Raw genomic sequence first — 23,455 nt, 5'->3', positions numbered from 1 at the left:
AGTTCATGACTTATTGTAATAATACGATGACTTGGTAAACTAGTCAAATGAAAAATAATCCCATAGAAGAGGGGATATGTTAAAATCAGAAGAAAACATCATTTGTTAAAATCAACTAAAATCTATATTTTATAGTATCAACAATACTTGACAACAATCACAAGTTAATACAACCCACATACGAAATATGAACTAATGCAACAGAAATTGATCCTCTGTGCTGAAAATTGCTGCAACAATTTCACCCAAGTTAACTGTTTTTATCCTGATGTTGTCCACCATCAACGCTATCATCTTCTATTATCTGCCAAATTTGTACAAACGTTCCTTTTGCAATAATGCAAGTGCAAGTGTAATGGCCCTTGTAAGGACAATTTTCTCCTATAGCAACTTCAACTTGCACACGCTTGTAGATTCTTCACGCTTACCTGATTCACTGTTGCTGCCATTTATTTCATCAACTGCACACATCAGCCACAAAAACAGGACAAAGACTGGTTTCTTAACTGCATTAAGTTTGTAACAAAAAATTGACTCTATCAAAGAATATAAAAGAATTTGATGAGTTCTTCTTTATATTAGTTTTCTCCCCCCCCCAATTCTTAGTTTTTGTTTTTGTTAACCATATCTTATATTCCTTTAAGCTTATATTATTTGGTTTTTTTTCATATATTCCCAAAATTAATCATACTCAACTGGATCTTTTTCAATTCAAAAGTGGATACCAGTTAAAAGAACGGTAAACATGCAAGCAACATCAGCAAAAGCAGGTTTCTTTACCATTTCTGGCCATATTTGAAAATGAGTTATGCAGTACCTGATATTTCAAAAGGTAAATGAAAAAGCCCGAAATGAAAAAAGATCAAAATCCATAATCTAAAAAGCATATATACTTAACAGGTTATTGTGTTTATGGGGTACAACTAGTTACACTTAAAAACAATGTGACGATTGATAATGATCAAGTTTAATATTACTAGGAAGTACTTTGTTGATTGCTCTTAAAGGGTAGAGAATGTGTCGGCACGAGATGAAGTTGACTTGAATAAGCATAAGCTATTAGGTGTACTAGCTCAATGAATAGTATGCTCCAACCCATAGCTGAAACGCTATTATTACCTCACTGCCATTATTCAGTCTACCTGGCTAGGGAGTTTCATCAGTTAAATTAATTTATGTTGTACGTGAAGACTACACACTATTTTCTTATCTTTAACGAATTAAAGCCCTTCACATTATATTACACTTTCATAACTGTCATAAAAATATTTAAAATATGCAATTTAAATGCAAAAAACAAACTCCATCTATATTGTACCAAAAAAAAATGTAACTTTTGGGGATTTTGGACATATAATCTAGTATTAAATCAAGTTGATAGCAAGCAATGATGATCCCATAAGTTCCAACATTTTCTAAATTGGGAACCCTTTGAATCTGTAAAGGTGAACTTCTGCAAGGTGGAACAAGTTTTCAACCCTTTGGGGGCAGGACAGAGATTTTTTATTCAATAGAACTTTCTTGGCTTATACATTTATTTTGTTATTTCAACGCTTTTTGTGAATAAGTAATGGAAAATAAAATGCACAAGCACGACTATTTCCTTTTATTTTTATATATAAGTCTCTTTGTGCACTGTTTCCCTACCAAATATTTTCCCTTCCTTCTCTTAGTTTGCTCTGTGTATTCTGTTGTAGAGAATCCAATACAATTCCAAGCCTACCATTGAAGTGAAATTCTGTGAGGCTAAGTAAAATGGGGTTCCAGCCAATGGAAAAGGGAAAAGCAAAACATAAGAAGGGGTTATGGTCACCTGAAGAAGACAACAAGCTCAGAAACCACATCCTTAAACATGGTCATGGCTGTTGGAGTTCTGTCCCCATTAAGGCAGGTTGGTTTCTTTCTTCTTCCCTGTTTGTGACCTTTTGTCAATCCTCAATCATACCACAGTGAGCATATTCCTGATATGTACTTGACAAAGGGACATTATTCCATACTCTTGATACTGTTATATTATTAAATGGAGACATCTAATTGGTCATCTTGGAAAAAGGTTTCTCTTCTTTGATTTGAAAGTATGCCTACTACTTATTTGAACTCAGATTATGTTATCAAATGGAAAATGTGAGCATGTTTCACTGATTTTAACATCTATAAATTTGAAATGTCTTAATAAGCTTTTCGTTTCCCTTTATTTGAATTAATAATCAATTCTGGGTATGAAAAGATTGTATTGATAAGGAAAATAATACTTCTACGAAGAGGTGTTTGTGGCACGATAAGAAAATTCTTAAGTAGTTATAAAAAAAACTCAAGTAATCACGGACATTATAAAAATATTCTTACTAAAATATTAGTATAATTTTTGTTAGATTTAGGTACGATTGGCTTTTAAATTTGAATTTGAAAACCAATCCAATTCCATTTACTTTTTTGGTTTTTAATTTTTTCAGTTCATTCAGTTTTTAATTTTTTTAATTACCAGTCAAATAATACTCTATTAATTAAACTAATGTCATCCATTTTTTTTATTCACACTAACAGTTAAAAACACTTGTGAAATGCATGACTTGGTAGTTATTAGAATTTCATAATCCTCCTTGCTAAATTAATTTGACAATTCTGGCTTGCGTAATTTTTACACCTTTTGGTAGACCAGACCGGCATATTGAGTCAGTAAATTCTGCTGGTAATAAACAAAGTGTTATAGTCAAACCATCAGGTATTTATATAATTTTTTAAAAATTTTACCTGACACTGTTGGGGCAAATACATTTATGTGCAGGCTTGCAAAGGAATGGAAAGAGCTGTAGATTAAGGTGGATTAACTATCTAAGGCCAGGATTAAAGAGAGGAAAGTTCAGCAAACAGGAAGAGGAGACAATCCTCACCCTTCACGACATGCTAGGCAACAAGTAAGCCAGAAAGAGTACATCTTTCTTCACTTTATCAAATTTTAATAGTTTCAATTTTATGAGCAAGTTGATGCGGAATAAGTAAATTTTGTAATTTACTTTGTAAAATATTGATAAAGACCTGTCAGGAATAGGTGTTAAGTGTTAAATTAAGTTTCCATTAGTACAAAATGATGCAAGGAAAAAAAAATGTCTCCTATTCAATATCTGAGGCTTAAGCTAGGGAATGTAATTGGATTGGAAGTAGTTTAATATTTAATTCTGTTTTATAAAAGCAACTGGGTCCTTTTAAAAATGAAAAAATAGATGGAAGAACTGACAAGTCAGTCAAGCCACGAATTGGCTTAGAAGTTAGAAAGCATGATCCTTTTTTTTTAAGAGGGATGAATATTGAAAACAAAAAAAGTCTATTCTACTATTCCTCAATTCTGTATATTTAATTTAAATCTAGCCCAATTTTATTTGTCCATTTTATAGAATGACAGAGTGCCCCTTCTTATATTCCAATTAGTAATCATCAAACATTTTATACATTGAAAATAATTTATTCACATAAAGAATTTGTGTGTGTGTGACTTGGTAACATTAATTTACAGCTGAAATCCCAAACTTTATAACAGAAATTCAACACTACTTTCCAGTAAAATAAAATTTGCAGTGTAATTTCTTCCTCTTTTAATTAAGACTGCTGAGAGCAACTTGAATTATATTGGCTAGGTGGTCACAGATATCACAGCATTTGCCAGGAAGGACAGACAATGAGATTAAAAACTATTGGCATTCATATTTGAAAAAGAGAGTGGCCAAAGCTAAGGAAATGGAATCTCATAACCAAATTAAGTATGCTAGCTCAAGCTCAGATACAATAGACTCTTCAAATTCTATCCAAAAACTTGCAACTCAAGGCCAACAGATCTATAACTTCACCAAAGAGTCTTGTCAAAGCTCCTTACCAAAACTGTTATTTGCCGAGTGGCTTTCATTGGATCATGTAAACTCTGCAAATTCAGTGGAGTCTTTGGGTTTGAGGAATGGATTTGATCATAATTCAACTTTTCAAGAAGCTGCAATTCATGATATGTCAGAGGTGCCCTTTGGTGGAGACTATAATAGATGTGTAAGTAACATTCCAGCCCCTGAGATGTTCAATTCACAGCTAAAGTATGCAAATCAAATGGTGGAAAATGGTTACATTCATTGTATGCCCGGGTTTGACTTAAGTAGCAATTTCAGCATGAGCAATGATGCAATAATGTACATATGAGAGCTAAGTTTCAGGGCTGGTCAGCAAGGAATAATATTATTTTCTAATTTTATACATACTGAAAACAATCAAACTTTAGCAATATATATAAAATAATAGTTCCATTGCAAGTTGTATGTACTATACTCCTACCCACTTCATTGTCGTTGCATACATATATGTAATTTCGTTTCAAACTAAGAAGTCAACTTCCGGGGTCTTCAATGTTTTTACAGAAAATCTTAAAACATTTTTGGCGTTGATTAAGTGCTAGTGGGTTAATATGTAGAAATTTGGCCATGTATATGAATATGATATGATTGTAAAATATCACAACTACATAGCTGCTATACCTGATGGTTGCAAAATTTTAAAGGTTCATAGACTAAAGTTTTTTTTGGGTGAAAATTCATGACTATTAAGTAATAATTGTGAAGTCTGAATAAACTATTAGGTGATTTGAGATTATTATGGGATTGACGAATTCAATTATGCAATTTAACCTAATAGTCCTAACTATAGGTGGTAAAATGGGTTATTCAGTCCAATATGAGTTGGTTCAATACGATTGCGAGCCTGTATTTAATTTAAGTTAAAAAAATTAAATCTAAACCTTATATTTGAGTGTTATTAGGTGCACCCAACATTCTTTGAAAATGATAAAACTGTCTCTGTTAATTTCTCCCCTTACGAATTAAGTTGATCCGTAAAAGATTTACGGATCAACTTGATCCGTAAAAGACTTACGGATCAAGTTGATTTGTAAAAGACTTATGGATCAAGTTGATTCGTAAGTCTTAAAAATTAACTTACGGATCAACTTGATCTGTAAGGGGTATTTTTATCTTTTCGTGGCTAGTGCTGGGTGCACCTAGCAACGCTCCTTATATTTTATCGAACAAGTTTGGGTCAATTTGGTTAGCCTGATTCAGTTTTCCATTTCTAAATCCAATTCATATAGATGAGTTAAACAAATTGATTCGTTCTAACATTCCTACAAGTCTTCTGAAAAATAAATAAATAAATAAATTTCTACAAGTCAATTTTGTGCAAACCATCCTTATTAACAACACACCACAAGTAGATATGACGACACAGAGAGACACCAACTTCTTTTTTTTTTTTTTGGAGAAAGATGGACACCAACTTAATAATATATATAATAATCATAAATTATATAATAAATTTGACAAATACCAATTTATTACCATGTTTACAAATGATTTAGTACATATAAAAATATCAAAGGCAACTCGTGTCAGTCGAGTGTATCAAAAGGAAAATTTTCACTTTCAAGGTAGAGAGTAGAAATTCCGTGACAAATCAGACTTTTTCTTCTTCATTCTGTATCTCTCTTTCTTTGTTTTCCCTAGATTATGTGCTGGGGAAGGGATAGCAATGGACCACTCCATATCTTTATTTTTTTCTCCACATCAATGTTGTATCATATTCAATACTAGTGGACCATGACATATTATTTAAGTCCTTGCAGCGCATTGAAGTTTTATGGTATTAAACCATCTTCTTTAGTCATGATCTCAGGGATAGTCACCAGCTTTAAACAATAAAGTCGGCTAAGCTAGCCCATAGAAGAGCCATAGAAGTAATGACAATGATCATAACAGGTGTCCATTTCAACGCAATCACCTATGCTCCAAAAGAATAAAATGAACAATTAATGGTAGAATTGGGTTTGGGTCTGATTTAACCTGACAAAACCAACACATTCCCTCGTGCAAGGACTGATTTCATTTTAAAATTTGGATATTTAGACTTAATCCTATAAAACTAGCATGCAAGGTTAGGATTGTTTAGTCATATCACTAGTCGATATGAAATGTATAACAAGTAACATTAATTAGAGCATTCAACTTTAGCATACCTCAAGGCGTGGGGAACACCATATTGTGGATTCAGGCAGAAGAGTAACCGGTGAGCTTCTCATTGTTTCTGTCATTATAAGATATGGGCGTGTGACCAAAAAGTTACATAACTTGTTTTCTTAGTGCAAACAATCAAAAGTATCAATATGAACAGTTGGGGAGGAGGAATTACCTTACCTGAATTTCTCTTCCTTTCTAAAATGTTGTAAATGTCTTCAGTGGCAATGTCTAAATCTTGTTTCCGGTTAGCATTAAGTTTTGATAGGTTGGCCTGAGTTCTTGTATCGATGTATTGTCTGCTAATGTTTGCAATTATACCATCTGACAAAGAAATTGTGACTTGTTTGGCAAGGAAATATGACAAAACAAAAATTTCACAAAGAGAAAATATTGGGGAAAAAAAAAAGTGGACCTCCATTTCCTTATTTAGCAAACATTAACACCAAGTGCTTGACAATGATATCATTGTAGCAGACTAGTGGTTCAAGGGAATTACCAAATTTGACAAAGCTGTATGGCCTTGTGATTTTGCCTATGAGGGTTTTATCAAACTTCTCAAATTCCTTTTGTATATCTTGTAGGTAATGGAAGGCCAGTTTTCTTGGGTACGTGAACTCACACAACACAATGAAAACAACTCCATTCTCGACCAAGTAGCTTAATACCAAAAGAGTATAATCATAATCAAATTTAATGCAATGCAACTTCAGGAACTAGAGAGGAATAAAAAGCCAAAAAAAGGCAAGTGCCATTAATTTAAAGTCTATGGCTTAAATGGAATTTTAATAGACTCAACATAAACTCTATTTTCTGAAAGATTAGCCTGTGATAAAGGGGTACAAGTAAATGAAGAATATGAGGCATAACAGAAAATTGCAAGCATGACAACAACTTCATCGATAACAGAAACAAAACTGAATTTGAAATAAATTAAAAGAAGAGAAAAAACTAAAAAGGAAGGATACTTAAAGCAGAAATTATCAATATGAATAGTCATCTTGGAAGCTGTTAATGCTCCCCTTGAAAATTCTTGGAGTATGAACTCTGCTTGTTGCCTGTAACATGAAAGATATCCATTCTCTTCATTCATATATCTCAATCCTTGTGCTAGAGGTAATCCATCGCTTACCCTTCCAACTATAGTTACCTTAACCATATCCTTTGAGATTAAACAAGTCTCTGGAAATTTCTCTTTTATCTCAAATAATGGATAATGGTTTTGTTCTCCTTTCTTAATGACTCAGATAAATAAATTTGTTTGCATTGCAGGGCCCTTATATAGAATGTGTGAGGTTAAGGAATGAGTCAGAGAACTTGGAAAAGAAGTTATTCCTAGTGTGTGCAAAAGGAATCATTATGGGTGGACAAAAGATAAGGGGTGGCAAAAAAGCTTTATATGATAAACCCCTTAATAAGAACATGCATTTCCCTTCTTTAGCACTTTCTCCGTTCTTTCAATTATCATGGTCCTCGTGGAAAATTGTTATTTTTCGTGTTTTTTTTTTCATTTTTTGGTGCAAGATGAGTATTGTGATTTGGGTAATCGATCATCCACAATCACAAAAGGTATACCATGTATATTTTAAAATAAATTAAGAATAATATACCCTTGCTATTACACTTTATTTAAAAATGTTCAAGCCTTAACATTTCTCTTAGAAGCCTGATAAAAGCAACCACGTGCATACATTTGAAATGTGTTTGATACGAAGAGTTGAGTAACGAATTTTTTAGTAAACAACGATACACTGAATTTTAATTTTGGAAACAACTATCAAAAGTTGAAACAAGATCAAAATCATATTTAAATAAAAAATAAGATATTTCTAAAAAAAATTGAGAATGTTTATTGATTTATTATTTAAAAAATACTTAAATATATTTTTCATATCTATAATATAGTCTATTTTGATTGTAAATAATTTTTAACCCACGCCTTAAGAATACAAAATATATTTAAAATATTTAATGAAATGTTTATAAATAATTGATCAGTTTGTTTAAATTCCTTTGTTAAAAAAGTGCTTTTTAATAAAATTATCACTTTTCTACTTTTTTGTATTTTTCTAAACTTCTTTTATTTTAAATTTTTAAAAAGAAAGTTAAGAAGCAAATTTGATATGTTTTTTTTTAAAAACAACTTTTATCTAAAAAACACTTTTCTAAAAAAAAATTAAAAATTTAGACAAACTAACTCGATATCTATCCAATATTTGCAATGACAATTAATAAATTTTAAGTTTAGATACTTTCTTTTGTTGGACTACATCTTTCAAGACATGTATTTATTCACATTACTTTTTTTATAATGCATTCCAGTATGGTTTAAAAAATTTGTTAGAAAATAATGAGAACAGGTCTTCTTTTTTTATCATTGAAATGAGAACATGTCTAAAAATTCTAAAATTTTATGGATGTTTATTCAAGAAAAATATTCTTTATTTTTAAATTTTATTGTTGTTAATACAATTTTTTTTAGTTTTTGTTTTTACATTCTTATTTAAAAATATTTATTATCTTTACTGCTCTGAAACTAACATTTGTATCACACTAATATGTGCATCGCACAAAGTAGTTTCTAATTAAAGATTCTCATATGATTAATTAAAAAAAATTATAAATTTTAATAGAAGTGTTAATAACATACACACTATTTTAAACAATTTTTTATTGGTTAAAATCATTAAAAGAATAAGCTTATATATTAATTATAGGCTTAATTAGTTAATGTATTAGTATCTGAATTTTTTTTAATCCCTAAATTTTAATAAATTATTTTTTAATCTCTGACATAATAAATTAATAGTTTAGATTGTGTTTTAGTATTTTGTGATAGTTTTTTAACATTTGTAACAATTTTAAAATACAAATTCAAAATAGATCAGTCTTATGATCTAATTTAGAAAATCAATATTATGAAATCAATTTTAATAATTTTTAAAATAAGTATAAAAATTAGCTTTAAATAAGATTTAATTATTGTTTCGGTCTTTGAAGTTGGACGTGTATTTTCTTTATTCCTTAAAATTTAAATTTTTTTTCTTGAATTTTGACAAAAAATTTTTAATCTATGACATAATAAATCAATATTTTATAATAATTTTTAGCCGTTATAAATTAACTTTTATTTTTTAGCTGTTTGAATTTGTATTTTAAGATAGAACACTAAAAACCCACAAATTATTAAAAACTTGTCAGATAGATAGGAATTAAAAAAACAAATTATCAAAATTCAGAAACTAAAAAAAATATTTTTAAATTTCAAACACTAAAAGAAAATATCCAAATTAAAAAACTAATTCTGTAATCAAATCATATAATAGAAGTAGACAAAAATATCATCCTTTGGGAGTGAATTATGAAATTCAAATGAGACTAGAGCTGATTTTCAGTTATGAAGTTAAGAGCCAAGGCATTTTCTAGTAGAAGGCACGTTGACGAAGGTTTGACGGGGCAGTTCAGAACATAAATGCAGCTCGTCAACTCAACACAGTTCACCTTAACCAATGAACATTCATTAGATATTATGCCATTGCCATCACTCTCTCTTTGTCTTTTCTTCCACCGCTCCAACCCAAGTTTCAACACTCTCTCTCTTTCTGCTTTTGTTGTTACATGACGTTTCTCCCTCATCCTCACACTTCCATTGCACTTCCCTCGTTTTCTGCATCCCCTCTCACTGATCTCTCCATATATTTGCTTTTTATGACGCCATTAAGAACCACACCACTTTGCTTTACAGAGGTATATATGTTTTTATACTTATATATAAATGTGTACTAGTGGACCTCTAAGCCGCCCCATTGTCCTATTATATTATCATACACACATGCATTTAATTTCCCGTTTCCTTCTGCAACACTCTTCTTTCCTTCTTCCTTTTTTTGGCTGTGATGAATAGACCCTGACCCCAATTGTTACTGTCATCACTTCAGTGTGTGCAGCTGCAAGGTAAAAAAAGTCTGTGTTAGTATTAAATATTATTAATTGTTGGGTGTGTGGTAATGCTAATGAATGAGTGGTGAAGATGGGTAAAGCACCTTGTTGTGAGAAACATGGAGTCAGAAGGGGAGCTTGGACACCTGAAGAAGACCAATCTTTGGTTGACTACATCCACAAACATGGCCATGGAAGTTGGCGTTCACTTCCCAAACATGCAGGTGCTATTTCTTCTTCTTCTTCTCTGCTTTTTCATTTCTTGAAAGCTAAGAGTACTTTTATGTTTGCCTTTTTGGAAAATTTTGAAGACGGGGAAGAAGAATAGGGATTGTTTACTTATCGCTAAAGTTTTCATTTTTCTTCAAGGTTTTAGGTATTAATTAGTGAAAACTCTGAGCTTACTCTTGAATCAACTCCAATCTCAATGTGACTTGTTTTCATAATGAAGAAAACCCCCGATTGTTGCTTTTGGTTGTGTTCTCCTAGCAGCAATTTCTGCATGTTGTACAACTTTTTTTGGCGTTTAAGTAATTAGTACAGTTCCAATTGTACTTTATTTTGGTTGTTAATTTAATTGTGTTCTGATTCAATACTTACTGTAACCAAATTTGTTGGCATATGCATAGAACTTTATTTTGATCCAATTGGATTTTTCCCCTTTGGAAATTTTTGTTGGACGGGGGATTTGAAGCGTGCTATGTGAAAAGGGTGAAAAATTGACACAGTCCGAAGGAGAAAGGTGAAGGCGTGGTTATAAAGATGGAGGAATTATTAAACGAAAAACCATTTAATCGATGTGTTTTTACAACTAGGTCTCCTACGATGTGGAAAAAGCTGTCGGCTTCGGTGGATAAACTATCTTCGTCCTGGCATCAAGCGTGGCCCATTTACTAGTGAAGAAGAAAGTACAATTGTTCAACTTCATGGCATGCTTGGCAACAGGTACCACATTGCATCATTTGCTCTTTTTTTTCAACATGTACACTATACACATGCAATACCAAAACCCTCTAGGTCCTGAAGGCTTATTTTACTAATAAGCTGCATAGTATATTCATCTTGGCCATTGTTGGATACTAAAAAATGTGTCACTACCAATGGATATTGTTTAGTTTCAATGCATAGTGTTTTCATTTTTTTAATTGTCATTCTTTCAATCCCTTTTGACATCAAGGATTCCTTGTATACTAATTAGAACTTTTAAGGAAAAGGAGAACTTTCAAATTTCATAAATAACCTTAGACCTCCATACTTTGATAGTTGGTTGCATTAATCCGTACTTGTGATATTATATTCACTTAGGTGGGCTTCTATAGCATCCCAACTACCTGGAAGAACAGACAATGAGATTAAGAACTACTGGAATACCCATCTGAAGAAGCGTCTCCTTCGATCATGTTATTCCCAAAGAGCAAAACAGCTATGTGTGATTCCTGATCCAACGATTGTGAAGTCTGAATCTCCTTCGACGCGTCACATGGTACAATGGGAGAGTGTGAGAGTTGAGGCAGAGGCAAGGTTGTCAATGGAATCCACAATGCTCAATTCATGGCCAACGAGTAAAACATGCCCTGATCACTTTCTTCAACTTTGGAATTCAGAGGTTGGAAAGTCATTTCGCATGATCAAGGGAAAGGAAGAAGGAGTAGTGAGTCAAAGCCTTGTCTCACAACCTTCATCCTCATCAAAATTGGAGTCTTGTTCAGATGTGTCATTGCAGGTGAAAAACAACACTGGAAATAGTAGTTGCATTCCAAAGCTGGAGGATGTGAGCATGGTTCATGAACAAACAAGTAGCTACAAACCAAAGCTTGATGATGACACAGCTGGTTCTGACTCAGGCAATTATGAATTTCTTGATACTTCTGATTCAACACTGAAGCACCTTCTACATATGCCTGATAGTGATATGGGATTCTTGGGACAGAATGATCATTTCCAAAATCTCCTTGATGGTACATGTGACTAAGATAGTCTCCTTCAGTTGAACTGATAGGAAAATTTTCTTTGCCTTTTCTTCTTTTTTGTAAATGCACTCACCATGTAGCTGGTTTTCAATAGTTGGTCTAGAAGGGAAAAAAGGTAGATAGAAGAAAAGTTGCTTAGAGATCAAGTTTTACCCTCCACTTGATAGCAGTAGCTAAAAGTTAACATTAATGAATTCAGAGTTAATGATATTGTTCTTGCCCTTCAACTGCTTCTGTTTATGTGTATATGATGGACCAAGCTGTTGTTGCTGTGTTCTTTGATTCACCAAAGTACAGACAAGGGTGAAGTTGATGTGTTCTTTGATTCACATAAGTACAGGGGTGAAATATGCCACATGAGTAGGAATTACAGTGTTGGCATGCCAATAACTAACGAGAAACATTAAAGAATATTACAACACTTTTTGATTAATTATTTGATTAAACAATTAGTTCGTCTAAACTAAATTTGTTTAACTGAGTAAATATGTTTTACTTTTAATAAGATCACATTACGTTTTAAACTAAGTCAATTATTTAGTACTTTAATACAAACTTAAGAAAAATAATTAATCCTAAGTAATGTCCTAATTTGATAAATTCTTACAATAATTTAACTTTTAGACTAGTTGTTATCGGCAAACTTATTTATTAACGTGGTGACACGTCAACTTTAGATCAAAATTAAATCCTCTGAAAAATTGTACTGTTGGGTCATGAAATATACCCGTACTAACGATGAGATTGTCCCATAAGGCAGAAAGTACTTGGATAAATTAACCATCTGGGACAGAGGGGGTAATGGCCTAATGCTACAAGAAATTCGTAATACCCAAATTGAATAATTCAATTTCTTGTGTATACACAAAGTAAATTGTTATATTCACACCAACATATCAGTGATATCACTATGCAAACATAATAAATGAACATGAACTACAACTCAGCAAAAGACAACCAAACCACACACGATGTACTGACATGAACTATCAAAGAAAATACAAAATAATAATAATAATAGTACAGCATTTTTTAATGATCAGGCTTGTTAGAAACAACCAAAGAGTTTCGTTGGGGCTGTTCCAGTTGCCCTGTACTTTGCAGCAGTCTCCTCTGCCTTCAAGAATTCTTCCCCTTTTTGGGCCTCAATAAATGCTCTCTTTTCTTCAGCTTCTCGGTGGATTGTAGCTATTTTGTTTTTCAATTTCTCTCCATATTCTGCTTTTTTCTTCTCCAGTTGTTCCTGCTCACAAACACAGTGAAAAGTCAATTTTTCCTCCCCATCTTTGCCAAGTTCAATGTGTTAGAGCTTAGCTTATCTCAGGCATGAAAATTGAAAAGAATATTTTGCTTTTGATAAGGCATGTTTGAGTTTGCCATATTTTTCTTTCAACTCTATTTTTTACGCCCAAATTCTTACCACTATATTAGTTCTCTCTCTTCCTTTCTAATAATCTAATCTCTCAATTGGTGGGTGGAAACATGTTTGTTTATTTCAATTTAAAAGATAAGAGCAAATTTCATGCCAATTCCCAAAAGAATAAAGCATTGGACACAATTTTAAACAGTACTCACTAAACAAGTTACAATTCTACTAATAAAATAAGTTCTTACTTCAATCTTTCTCAATTCTGCCTCCGCTGCAGCTTTCTTGCTGTTTTCCCATGCTGAAATGGCTGAAAGCTTTTTGTGAGACCTGATCATCAAGCTCAAATAAATTAGTTTTTTTAAAAAAAAAACTCTGTTAAATAACATCAAAGAACCCAATGTCCTGATAAAATAATATGAATATCTGATGTGAACTATCAAACTAGTTTTGGGCAAAACAAATAGTGGTCATCTGTTCTAAACTTCTAATTAGAATTCCATATTTACATATCTTCTCAAACTTAATTTCACAATGATCACGTTAATGATGTTTTGCAATGCCAGATATATTTGCTTCTAAGAGATTGTTCTGCCAATGATCAGGCCAGTTTTTATTGAGCTGAAAAGAGAATGCAACAATATTACGCATAGCTTCTTTGCCTCCCTTTTTTTTTATTGATCCCCATAGTTATGAATAGAACTGAGTCCACATGAAATGCTAAACCAGCATAGATAGTTATGGAGGTGGTGCAAGCTCTTACTTGTTATCTGCTTTGGACTTTTCACTTTCTTCCCATGCTTTGATTAGTGACAGCCTCTTCTCGGTTGCAACTCTTGCAAGCACAGCATCTGAAGAAGATTGAGAAAGCATAGGAATTATTAGGATGTAATGTCAGCATATGAAATGCCTAAAGGAAAATCAAGTGTCACAATGACAATCAAACACACCTCGGTTCACAGACCCCTCAATCGGTTTCTCTTCAGCAACTTCACTAGTCTCTGACAGTAACCAATTTAACAACAAAAAACACAATAATTGTTATCTTTGAGCCTTTACATTTTACAGCAGTAATTGTGATGATTAAATAGGAACGTACATTGTGATGAACTAAAGAGACAGGGTGACTTGTAAGTTAAAGTGACTTTGTAAGATTATTAAACCACGTTAAGCAGCTTGTATACAGGTGACAAATGTGGTTAAGTAAAAAATATCAACTTCGAAGATTTTAAAATCGTCAATGGATCACGATTCACAAGACCAGGCGAAGATGGTTCCTTGAATTTTTTGTCTCAAATATACAAAATTGGATTTTACTTGAATGCCAGAATCTTAATTATCTTTCGGTTGGATGGTAACACATCAATTTGGTCAAACAACTCTTTCGCATAGAACTACGACGGAAAATTTCAGCACAAGAAAACTACTTCTTGCAGTTAGAGTGTTATAATTGTTAAAAAGAACAGATACCAGAAGACAAAGGAAAACAAATATATGGCGTTAAAAATTAATATTCTCATCAAAACTGAAGAAAAATTAAAACCTTGAATATACCAACTGATTCACTTACACATCCTGACACACATGTTGGTAGGTAGAAATAATTTCACTTATATTAAAATCTTCATGTAACTCAAAAAGAAATTAAAACTGGTGGTCACCTTAATTAATGGTTGAAAAAGATAAACAGATACAGATAAGCATAAAACATAAGCAATGACTTTTTTTTTATAATTTTGTTTTTGAAATCATGTCCTGGCCAGATATATAATAATATAATATCATCACCTCACCCTTTTGGTAGCAGATATTAAATTAATGATAAGAGAAAGCCAAAGGGGAATTATAGTATCATACTCTCAACTATGACAAGAGCTTTGGACTCATCAGCAGGAGAGGGAGAGGGTTGTGGAATTACAGATTTCTCCTCTGCCACATCCTCCTTTGGAACAACAACAGGTTCAGGTGCAGGATTAGAGGGAAAACTCTCAGTCTCAGCCACCTTTTTGGATTGCTCCTCTGTCATTTTTCCCTTAGAATGAATATCTTTCCACAAAGTGATGGGAAAAAGTTGTGACAAAGTTCTGACTTATTAAGGATACTGTGATGATAGAAAGATAGATAGATATGTAGAGAGATTGAGGAACAGGACAGAGTTGGTTGGGATATTATGGTTGAAGGAAGGTAACTTAACTCAAATTCTAAAAGCTTAGCTGAGTGGGTGACTGTGGTAGGTACAAGTGGCCTCCTATGAGTTGGCACAGCACACGAATGGAGACAGCTCCTATGCCTATTTAATTTGTATTAGAGGGGAGGATTATTAAGGTTATTAAGTTTAAGACTGAGGCTTAATTTTGTAACAAAAAAAATATATGTAACCAAAAAAGATTGATGATTAATTTCATAATCAATGAAAAAAGTAAATTTTGTGAGAATATTTAAGAATTTTATTGAAGAATCAAAGACTTTAATTGTAGTATTTTAATTAAAAAATTACATTGATTTATCAGTGTAATGTTATTATTATTAATAAAATTTATTTTAATTTACTTATTTCTATAAATAAATGAACTTTACACAAATATGTCTCCGTTTGATGGACAAGGAATTTTAAATTGAAAGTCTTGCATACTTTGACTTTCTTCCTAATATGCAAGGCATGATTGTATAAATAAAAGGCTTTTATTAACATTGACTGGATTTTGAAGAAATTAAAAAAAATTATAAAAATAAAATATATTTCATAAGAGATATGCAAAATCTTTTAATATTTATTGGGTATAAAACTTAAGAACAAAAAATGCAAATAATTAAACATGTTGTAGAACAAAAGTTGAATCATAAATAAGTAAAAAAAAAAAACATTACTACATTACAACAACATATTTAAAATAAATGTATAAATATTTTTATAGTACTAAACATTTGAAAGTCTTACACATTTAAAATATTACAAAATACTACATAACAATAAAATATTTCTAATTAAAGTATAAATATTTTTATTAGTATTTTAATATTTTAAATATGACAACAGTCAGTCACATATTTTGTGTAACAATGATTAAATTTTATTTATTAACATTAGACAATTTAATGTTAAAAATAGCACACGTTAGTTATAAAAATGAAGATTTTTCAATGGCTCATTAATTAACCGTAAATTGTTGATTACCAAAAAGTCTTGCATCTAAAATACTCCATTAAAGAATTATTAAAAATGAACATATTTATAATACTCACACTTTTCTTATCTAACTGTCCATTGGTAAAAAAAATTAATATTACAAAATTTACATGAAAAATTATTTCTAATTAAAGTAGTAATATTTAAAATATGAAAACAGAGTCACATCTTTTGTGAAAGGTTAAATACATGTTTCTAAAGAATTTTCAATCATTGAATTCATTAGCATTAAATACTTTAATGTTAAAAATAAAACATTAATTATAAAAATAACGATTTCTCAATAACTCATTAGATGATTAAATAGTATCTCCAATTTGAGAAGCACATTAAATAATTATTGAAAATAAAATACATTAATTACAATAATAAAACTTTTCCAATGATCCACTAAACAATATCAATTAAACTAGGAAAAAAGTCTCCAAACAATACTTTTTTTACTGAACAATATTTATTTTTTAAAAGCAAATTTTATTTTATTTTATTTTTTACATCTGATATTATGATTTACTAAAATAAAATTCATAATATAACAAATCAATTTAATTAAATAAATAGATTTATTTTAAAAAATAATAAATGGAATAATATATTCAAATTTATTAATTATAAAATATTATTATTATTTCTGTCAAAAAATATAAAATATTATTTTGTTTTGACTTTAGTTACTTTTAAATTAAAAATGAAAATATATTTTTATTTTTTGTATCTGGTATCTTTAATTTAAAAATATAATAAATATAAGCATTAATTCAAATAAACAAATATTGTACAAAAAAAGCAAATATTAAAGCTATTAAACTTCATCATCCTTTCCCCAACAATACACCTACTTAATAACTTAATAATGAAAAATAAAATATTTGATATGTATTAAAAACTTACTATCTATTAAATGTTTTAGTGATTTTAATTTTGTTCCACAACAAATTTTAATTTTACACGCCGGTGGAGGTTTTTCTTCCATCTCTAAACCTGTTGGTGTTTGATATTTGCAGTGTGTCGTATTATTAATTAATATTCAGCCTGCGTGTTTATGACAAAGTTGGCACTGCATTCAGTATTTCAGTACCCTTGAGCTTCATCATGTTCCAAAAATTCATTTCTACATCGAGATATTTTTTTACTGTGCTTCGCGGAGATTCTTTCGTCTTTTGTTTCTTGATGGCAAAGGAATCTTTATGTGGGACCTAACTCGTAAAGATGCTCATTATCTCTTGCAATCAATTATCAATCATATCAACTAGTACATTTGTTAATTTCTTGCTCAACTTGTAAAACAATTAGCTTTCCATAATCCATATACCATACTGTTATTTAAAAAAAAATCTGAGGTTAGGAGGCTATTTTGATTTTTGAGTTTGAAGATGATCGAGTCAAGATTAGAGCAATAGAACATTGAGAGAACCTAAAGTATAAAAATAAGAAAGAAAAAAGGATTGATTTACTGTTGTTATATGGATTAAGGTAAAGATAGGCGATACGAATTGGACATATGAAATCATTTGATTGAAATTTAATTTTATTCCAACCCATTAATGTATGGTCACGCACAATTTGGTTAATTTTGTCATTTTTTGTACCAAGTAGCAGTTTTATACGAATTATTATGAGTCTTTTTTCTATATACGTGAGAGAAAAATAACAATATTATAATTAACTATTGCGTGCACGTAAGCATAACGAATTTGTAACCATGTAACAAATACATTAAATACCTTAACCTGAGTCACTTCTTTCAACGGATCTTAAGACCACCTATTCTTTTTTATTATTTTTGGATTACTTCAATTTTAATCAATTCGAATTCGTATATCCTTTCTAGACTTTGGTACTTGTTTTGATTTTTTTCCTTTTTTTATCTGCAACTTACTTTATTCCCTTTTAATTTCATTTAATATTATGATCTGCAATTTAATTTATACCCTTTTAAAGTGATTACTAACTGAATAATTTAATGATTCAAATAAACCAAACATTTTCAAACGGATCTAGTTGATAGGAATAAAAACGGTACACTCAGATCAAGAAAAAGTAATTGATGTTATTATTACGGATGATACTCTTTATAAAAAGCAATCTTCAATATGATTGTTGAGTATGGAAATTAAAAGATCCGGGACCATTGATGAAATAATAATTTCTTAAAAATTAAATACTCTTTTTTAATATAAATGGTGCATGAGCTTGATAATTTTATTTTCAAATTATTTAAAAGTTGATATAAAATAAATATTTTTAAAATAACTTTAATTATTAAAATATTTTATATTTTGTGTTATATTGCACGCTTGAGTTTTATATTCACTATGCATGATATTATACTTACACAAATCTTAAATGACATTTCCATTTTCATATTATATAAATACTAAAATAATATATCGTATATTATTTCCATCTCAAATTGAACAACATTGTCTACTTCAAATTGCAAATGATACTTGAGATATCTATAGTATATAAAAAAATTGGTTCTTCTAACTAGTCTAATGTGTTTAAAATATTAATTAAGAAATTAAAAGAATGAAATATTTATTGTAAAAATTATAGAAAAACATAAAAAAATTATGACAACATAATTTTGCACTCGTTTCATTAAAAAAAATTTCTTTTTAATTTCTTAATTAATGTCTTAATGACACTTGTCAATATTTGTCTGAAAAATTATAATTAGTTAATTTTTTTCTCCTATCATTAATATATTTATTGACAATGTGTGTGAATAGTCAAAGTAAGGCTACGGGGAACCAAATATTCTTGCATGTGGTGGTAGTTGCCAAGGCAACCCTGGGCAAGCTGGGTTTGGAGGGTGGTTGCGTGACTCAAAGGGTGGTGAAGATAAAGGATTTCTTTGCGAAGTTCAGGTGTTATTCTCACAGAGATAGATGTTCCTCCTATGGAGTTGATTGCAATAGATGCTTTGGGCACCAAGGTTATCACTATGACTCGACAATTTACGTAAATTTGTAAAAGTTTTATAGACTTGACTCATGGATTCAACTCGTAAATTTGTAAGAGTCTATTTCATATAAAAATAATAATAAAATATTTATAAATAACATACTAATTAAATATTTCAACAATATAATAAAATAAAATAGTAAATCATAAAGTTCAAAATATTTAAATAACCAAGTCTAGTAATAATACATCATTATTAGATAATAACTTGCAGACGTTATAGTAGTGATAGATCATTCTCATTGAGGATTTAATGTTATTAAAGAATAGGGGTTTGATATGATTAAAGGTAAGAATTTTGTATTTGAGAATAACACACTAAATGAATATATGTTGAATGTTAAACAAACAAAAAAAAAAACTTACATTTTGATCTAATTTTTTAACTTGTTAACTTGTTGACTCGATAGATAGTAAACTCAAGTCTATCGGGTTTACTTAAAATTTATAGAATGAATTTGCCTCTAAAAAAATAATTTACTCAAGAGTCAACTCACAGAGAATAAGTGAATTTGTAAACTCGTAAGAGTTAACTTGAGAGTTTGATAACCAAGTGTAATTTTTCCCTTCCTTCTTTTTTGGTCTTCTACTAATGGTCCATTTGGATAAACCATCTCATTTGGCAGGCTAGATATATAGCAAATTTTATATCAACACTTCAAGTATTAAATGTTAAAATTTTGGTTCGTAATACATACCCTTATTCATATATATCATTAGTAGATAGTAGCAACGTACGTTGACCAGTTTCTATTATCAAATGATTATACACTACAAGAACATCAGAGAAGGCTAGCCAACCATTCATGCCAAAAACTAAGTTTTCCATGTATAGATTAACATGATAATTTTTTGAAAATTATTCTTAAACTAGTTTACTACAGAAGAATTTGTTAGAACATTTAATATCGGTGCTACTGAGATCAATGTTATAAACAACAAGAAAAGTAATTTATTTCATAATATATGGTGAAAATGTATTTATGAAGTTTGCCTTATCAGTTTCAGAAAGCTGAAGTTTCATCTTGGCTTTGACCCTTTCAGCAGATGATTGTTGAAGCAGTTGATACCAAAAGTTTTTAAAAATAAATCAATTTTATGATTTAATTTGATTTTCAAGTATTAAAAAAATTGATAATCAAATTGATTTATATTTAAAAAATTTGAAAACTAAATTAATTTATTTTTAAGAACTTGAGAATCAAATTAAAAAAATTAAAAAATTAGAGGAAAAAATTGATTTATTTTTAAAATTTTAAGATCTAATTGAACCATTTAAAATAGTGTGAAGAATAAATTGATAATTAAGAAGAAGAAAAAAAGTTTTAAGTTGAGATATGAATTGGGCCTCAAGCCTAATTGAAAACAGCGTCTATTCGCACGTTGTGTAACTTATGTATACAGCTTTTTGCCCGTTTTTTCACCTCAAAAGAAGTGTTATGAAGTATTATGTCAATTAATTTCACTTTCGAATTGGGGTAAGAGTTAAAATTAAGTTTTTTTCCTTCCTTTATAAAATCGTTGAAATAAATATAAAGTGGATTACACGGGTGCTAACCCACGAAAACTAGTGCAGAGAGTGGTGTTATGGCCTCATACTAAAAAAGAGATAGAAGACATGACAGTGGGACAACGTTTGGTCGATCAAAACAACACAAAATGTAAAATTGATGGTAAGAATAGTCGCAATCAAGTGTACGTGCATGTCCCTTGTGTTGGAATCATGAAATTGCCCGCGAATCCATCCCTAAATGATAATCTATTTTGAGCTAAAATTTTCTAATAGGAAAAGGGGCAACTAGCCAACTAGTAACATGCTCTAATACATTTTTAAATATATTTTTATTATAAAATAAAATTATGTGTGATTTGTTAAATAGAGAGTGGGATTTGCATCACCTAACTTGCATTTAATAAATAAAACTGCATTTAAATATTATATTTAAAATTATTATTAACATTTTCCATAACCAATATATATAATAAAAATATCATACTTTTTTTACTGCATAAAAGTATCATACTAAATGGTAAATACTATTATTTTTTATTGTTATTTAAAAGGTTAAACTAATTATTTGGTTCTTACCATCATTATTCTATTGAATCCAGTTTATTTCTATTTAAATCGAATTGATTTTCAGTTTTCCAAGAGCTTAAAATATTAAAATAAATTGCAAAATACACAAATTAATCTCACATCAAACATAGTTCAAAATACAAATTCAAATTATAAGTTAAAATTAATATTACAATTTCTCAAAGAATTATAAATATACCAAAAATAATAAATTCATAATTCGTACAAATTCTTGAATACATAATCATGTAGCCATTCAATTTTAAATAGACAAAACAGTTCGATTTGAATCGAATTGATTGTCAACAAACGAACTGAAAATTTGAAGTAATTATCAATGGTTAATTTTAATTTTAAATTTATTGATTAATATCAGTCATTTAATTTATTTGGCTGCATGATTATATTATTTACGAATTATATTTTTATCATACTGAGTTTAGTACTCTCAAAAAATTCATAAAAACTTCGCGTTTAAGTTACTGTGAAGGAAAAGAATTTTCAAATAGCTAAGATAATAATATATGTTATGTTATCATATAGTGATAGTGCACACAAAATCTCTACTGTAACTCGACCATTTCTAAAAGATTGTAATTGAATGGCACGTTCTTATTGGTATGAGAAAATGTCACCTACAAGCTACTGGTCGAATGGAGGTGGAGCCATCGTCAACGTAGGCTCATAGCCACCTTCCATGGGCAATGATGCCAGATGAGAATAAATAATGGATAGCGTCGATAAATAGGTCATGGCCTCATGGGTCACTTGTATTCCATCTTAAAATTTATAAAAAAAAATGAATGGGTAAGAATTATATAATTTAACAAGCATTTATTAAATCAATAAGTAGACTATTTGTGGTTTTCTAAAACCAATATGGTATTAAGTTAACTACGACTTCTGCTGGAAATTGCAGAAGATAGTAATCCATCATTATAAGATTTCCCTTCTTACTTAGTATTATTTTTCTATTTACAAGTACATTTCTTTTAAGTGATTGGGAATTATCAAAATTAATTTTGGAGTTTTAAACAATTTCCATTTGTAACAATTTAACTACTCCATGAATCTAGTTGGAGACAAGGTTCAGTTGCAACCTTTCTGGACTCATACTACAGTTATGGCTAGCTTATTTAGTTTTTGAATTATGTATTCATTGTCAATTTAGTCTATATTTTTTAAATCATCAATTTAGTTTATAAATATTCAAATATTGTAACAAATTAATCCAAGTATTTATTATAAAATCATGAACTAATTTATCAGAAAATAGTATAATTTCAGAACTACTCTGATATTAAGGATGATACTTTAAGGACCAAATTATAAAATAGTTGACAGTTTTTCTAATTTGTTGTAACATGTCACATTTATAGACTAAATTACTGACTTAAAAGTGAAAGAACTAAATTATTATCGAATGCCTACTTTAGGAACTAAATATTTGCCCTTTGGACAAAGCAAAACAACTCCATTCATCTTGTTTTGTTTTTACTAGCATGCTTCTTAAATCTTAAGAAACTTAAAATCACTCATTCCAAAATTTTCCAACTTAAATATGTTTAACTTTTGAGGTCCATTTCAACAACAACAAAAAAAAAACTTCTGAGGTTTATTATAAGTTTCGAGAATGTATCTAATTGGTACAAGTAATATTATAATTCCTTTAAACTATAATTAATTATCTTCTAAAAAAACTATAATTAATCATACAGTTTTTTACCGGCACAGTTTTTTAATCTCCATTATTCTAGTATATATTCAATTCATTCAAGTATTCCTCCTAAAAAATTGCCAAAAATTCACTCTTTGTTTGTGACTCAATATCCTTTTATACCAGTGGCCATTTCCCATCCTCGTTAGCATCTATAATAATAATAATAATAATAATAATAATAATAA

The 23,455-nt window shown here is 29.9% G+C and overlaps 4 protein-coding genes across 5 annotated transcripts; 2 read left to right on the top strand and 2 right to left on the bottom strand.

Moving 5' to 3' along the window:
• Positions 1-1,621: 1,621 nt before the first annotated feature.
• Positions 1,622-4,379, top strand: LOC114369434 (transcription factor LAF1-like). The gene is made up of 3 exons (XM_028326668.1): positions 1,622-1,891; positions 2,786-2,915; positions 3,633-4,379. Exons 1-3 carry the CDS (start codon positions 1,756-1,758, stop codon positions 4,177-4,179), a joined length of 813 nt encoding a protein of 270 aa, XP_028182469.1. The 5' UTR covers positions 1,622-1,755; the 3' UTR covers positions 4,180-4,379.
• A 917-nt stretch (positions 4,380-5,296) lies between these two features.
• Positions 5,297-7,369, bottom strand: LOC114369435 (25.3 kDa vesicle transport protein-like). 2 transcript variants are annotated; one of them, XM_028326669.1, is made up of 5 exons: positions 7,007-7,369; positions 6,538-6,698; positions 6,219-6,362; positions 6,041-6,108; positions 5,297-5,805 (listed from the first exon to the last, which is right to left on the bottom strand). In XM_028326669.1, exons 1-5 carry the CDS (start codon positions 7,195-7,197, stop codon positions 5,716-5,718), a joined length of 654 nt encoding a protein of 217 aa, XP_028182470.1. In that variant the 5' UTR covers positions 7,198-7,369; the 3' UTR covers positions 5,297-5,715. The 2 variants fall into 2 exon arrangements, 1 of the variants encoding a protein (XP_028182470.1); XR_003657628.1 differs by having other exon boundaries at positions 6,214-7,143.
• Positions 7,370-9,545: 2,176 nt separating this feature from the next.
• On the top strand, positions 9,546-12,170 carry LOC114369433 (transcription factor MYB41-like). Its single transcript, XM_028326667.1, has 5 exons — positions 9,546-9,785; positions 9,977-9,992; positions 10,069-10,201; positions 10,793-10,922; positions 11,283-12,170. The coding sequence occupies exons 3-5, from the start codon at positions 10,069-10,071 to the stop codon at positions 11,947-11,949; spliced, it is 930 nt and encodes a 309-aa protein (XP_028182468.1). The 5' UTR covers positions 9,546-9,785; positions 9,977-9,992; the 3' UTR covers positions 11,950-12,170.
• A 587-nt stretch (positions 12,171-12,757) lies between these two features.
• On the bottom strand, positions 12,758-15,577 carry LOC114369423 (remorin-like). Its single transcript, XM_028326657.1, has 5 exons — positions 15,171-15,577; positions 14,264-14,314; positions 14,077-14,164; positions 13,562-13,643; positions 12,758-13,190 (listed from the first exon to the last, which is right to left on the bottom strand). The coding sequence occupies exons 1-5, from the start codon at positions 15,337-15,339 to the stop codon at positions 12,996-12,998; spliced, it is 585 nt and encodes a 194-aa protein (XP_028182458.1). The 5' UTR covers positions 15,340-15,577; the 3' UTR covers positions 12,758-12,995.
• Positions 15,578-23,455: the final 7,878 nt, after the last annotated feature.

Source organism: Glycine soja, chromosome 10, assembly GCF_004193775.1.
Source record: "Glycine soja cultivar W05 chromosome 10, ASM419377v2, whole genome shotgun sequence".
Classification (NCBI taxonomy): domain Eukaryota; kingdom Viridiplantae; phylum Streptophyta; class Magnoliopsida; order Fabales; family Fabaceae; genus Glycine; species Glycine soja.
Note: the sequence above shows the minus strand (reverse complement) of the source record. Positions and strands in the feature narration are given on the sequence as shown.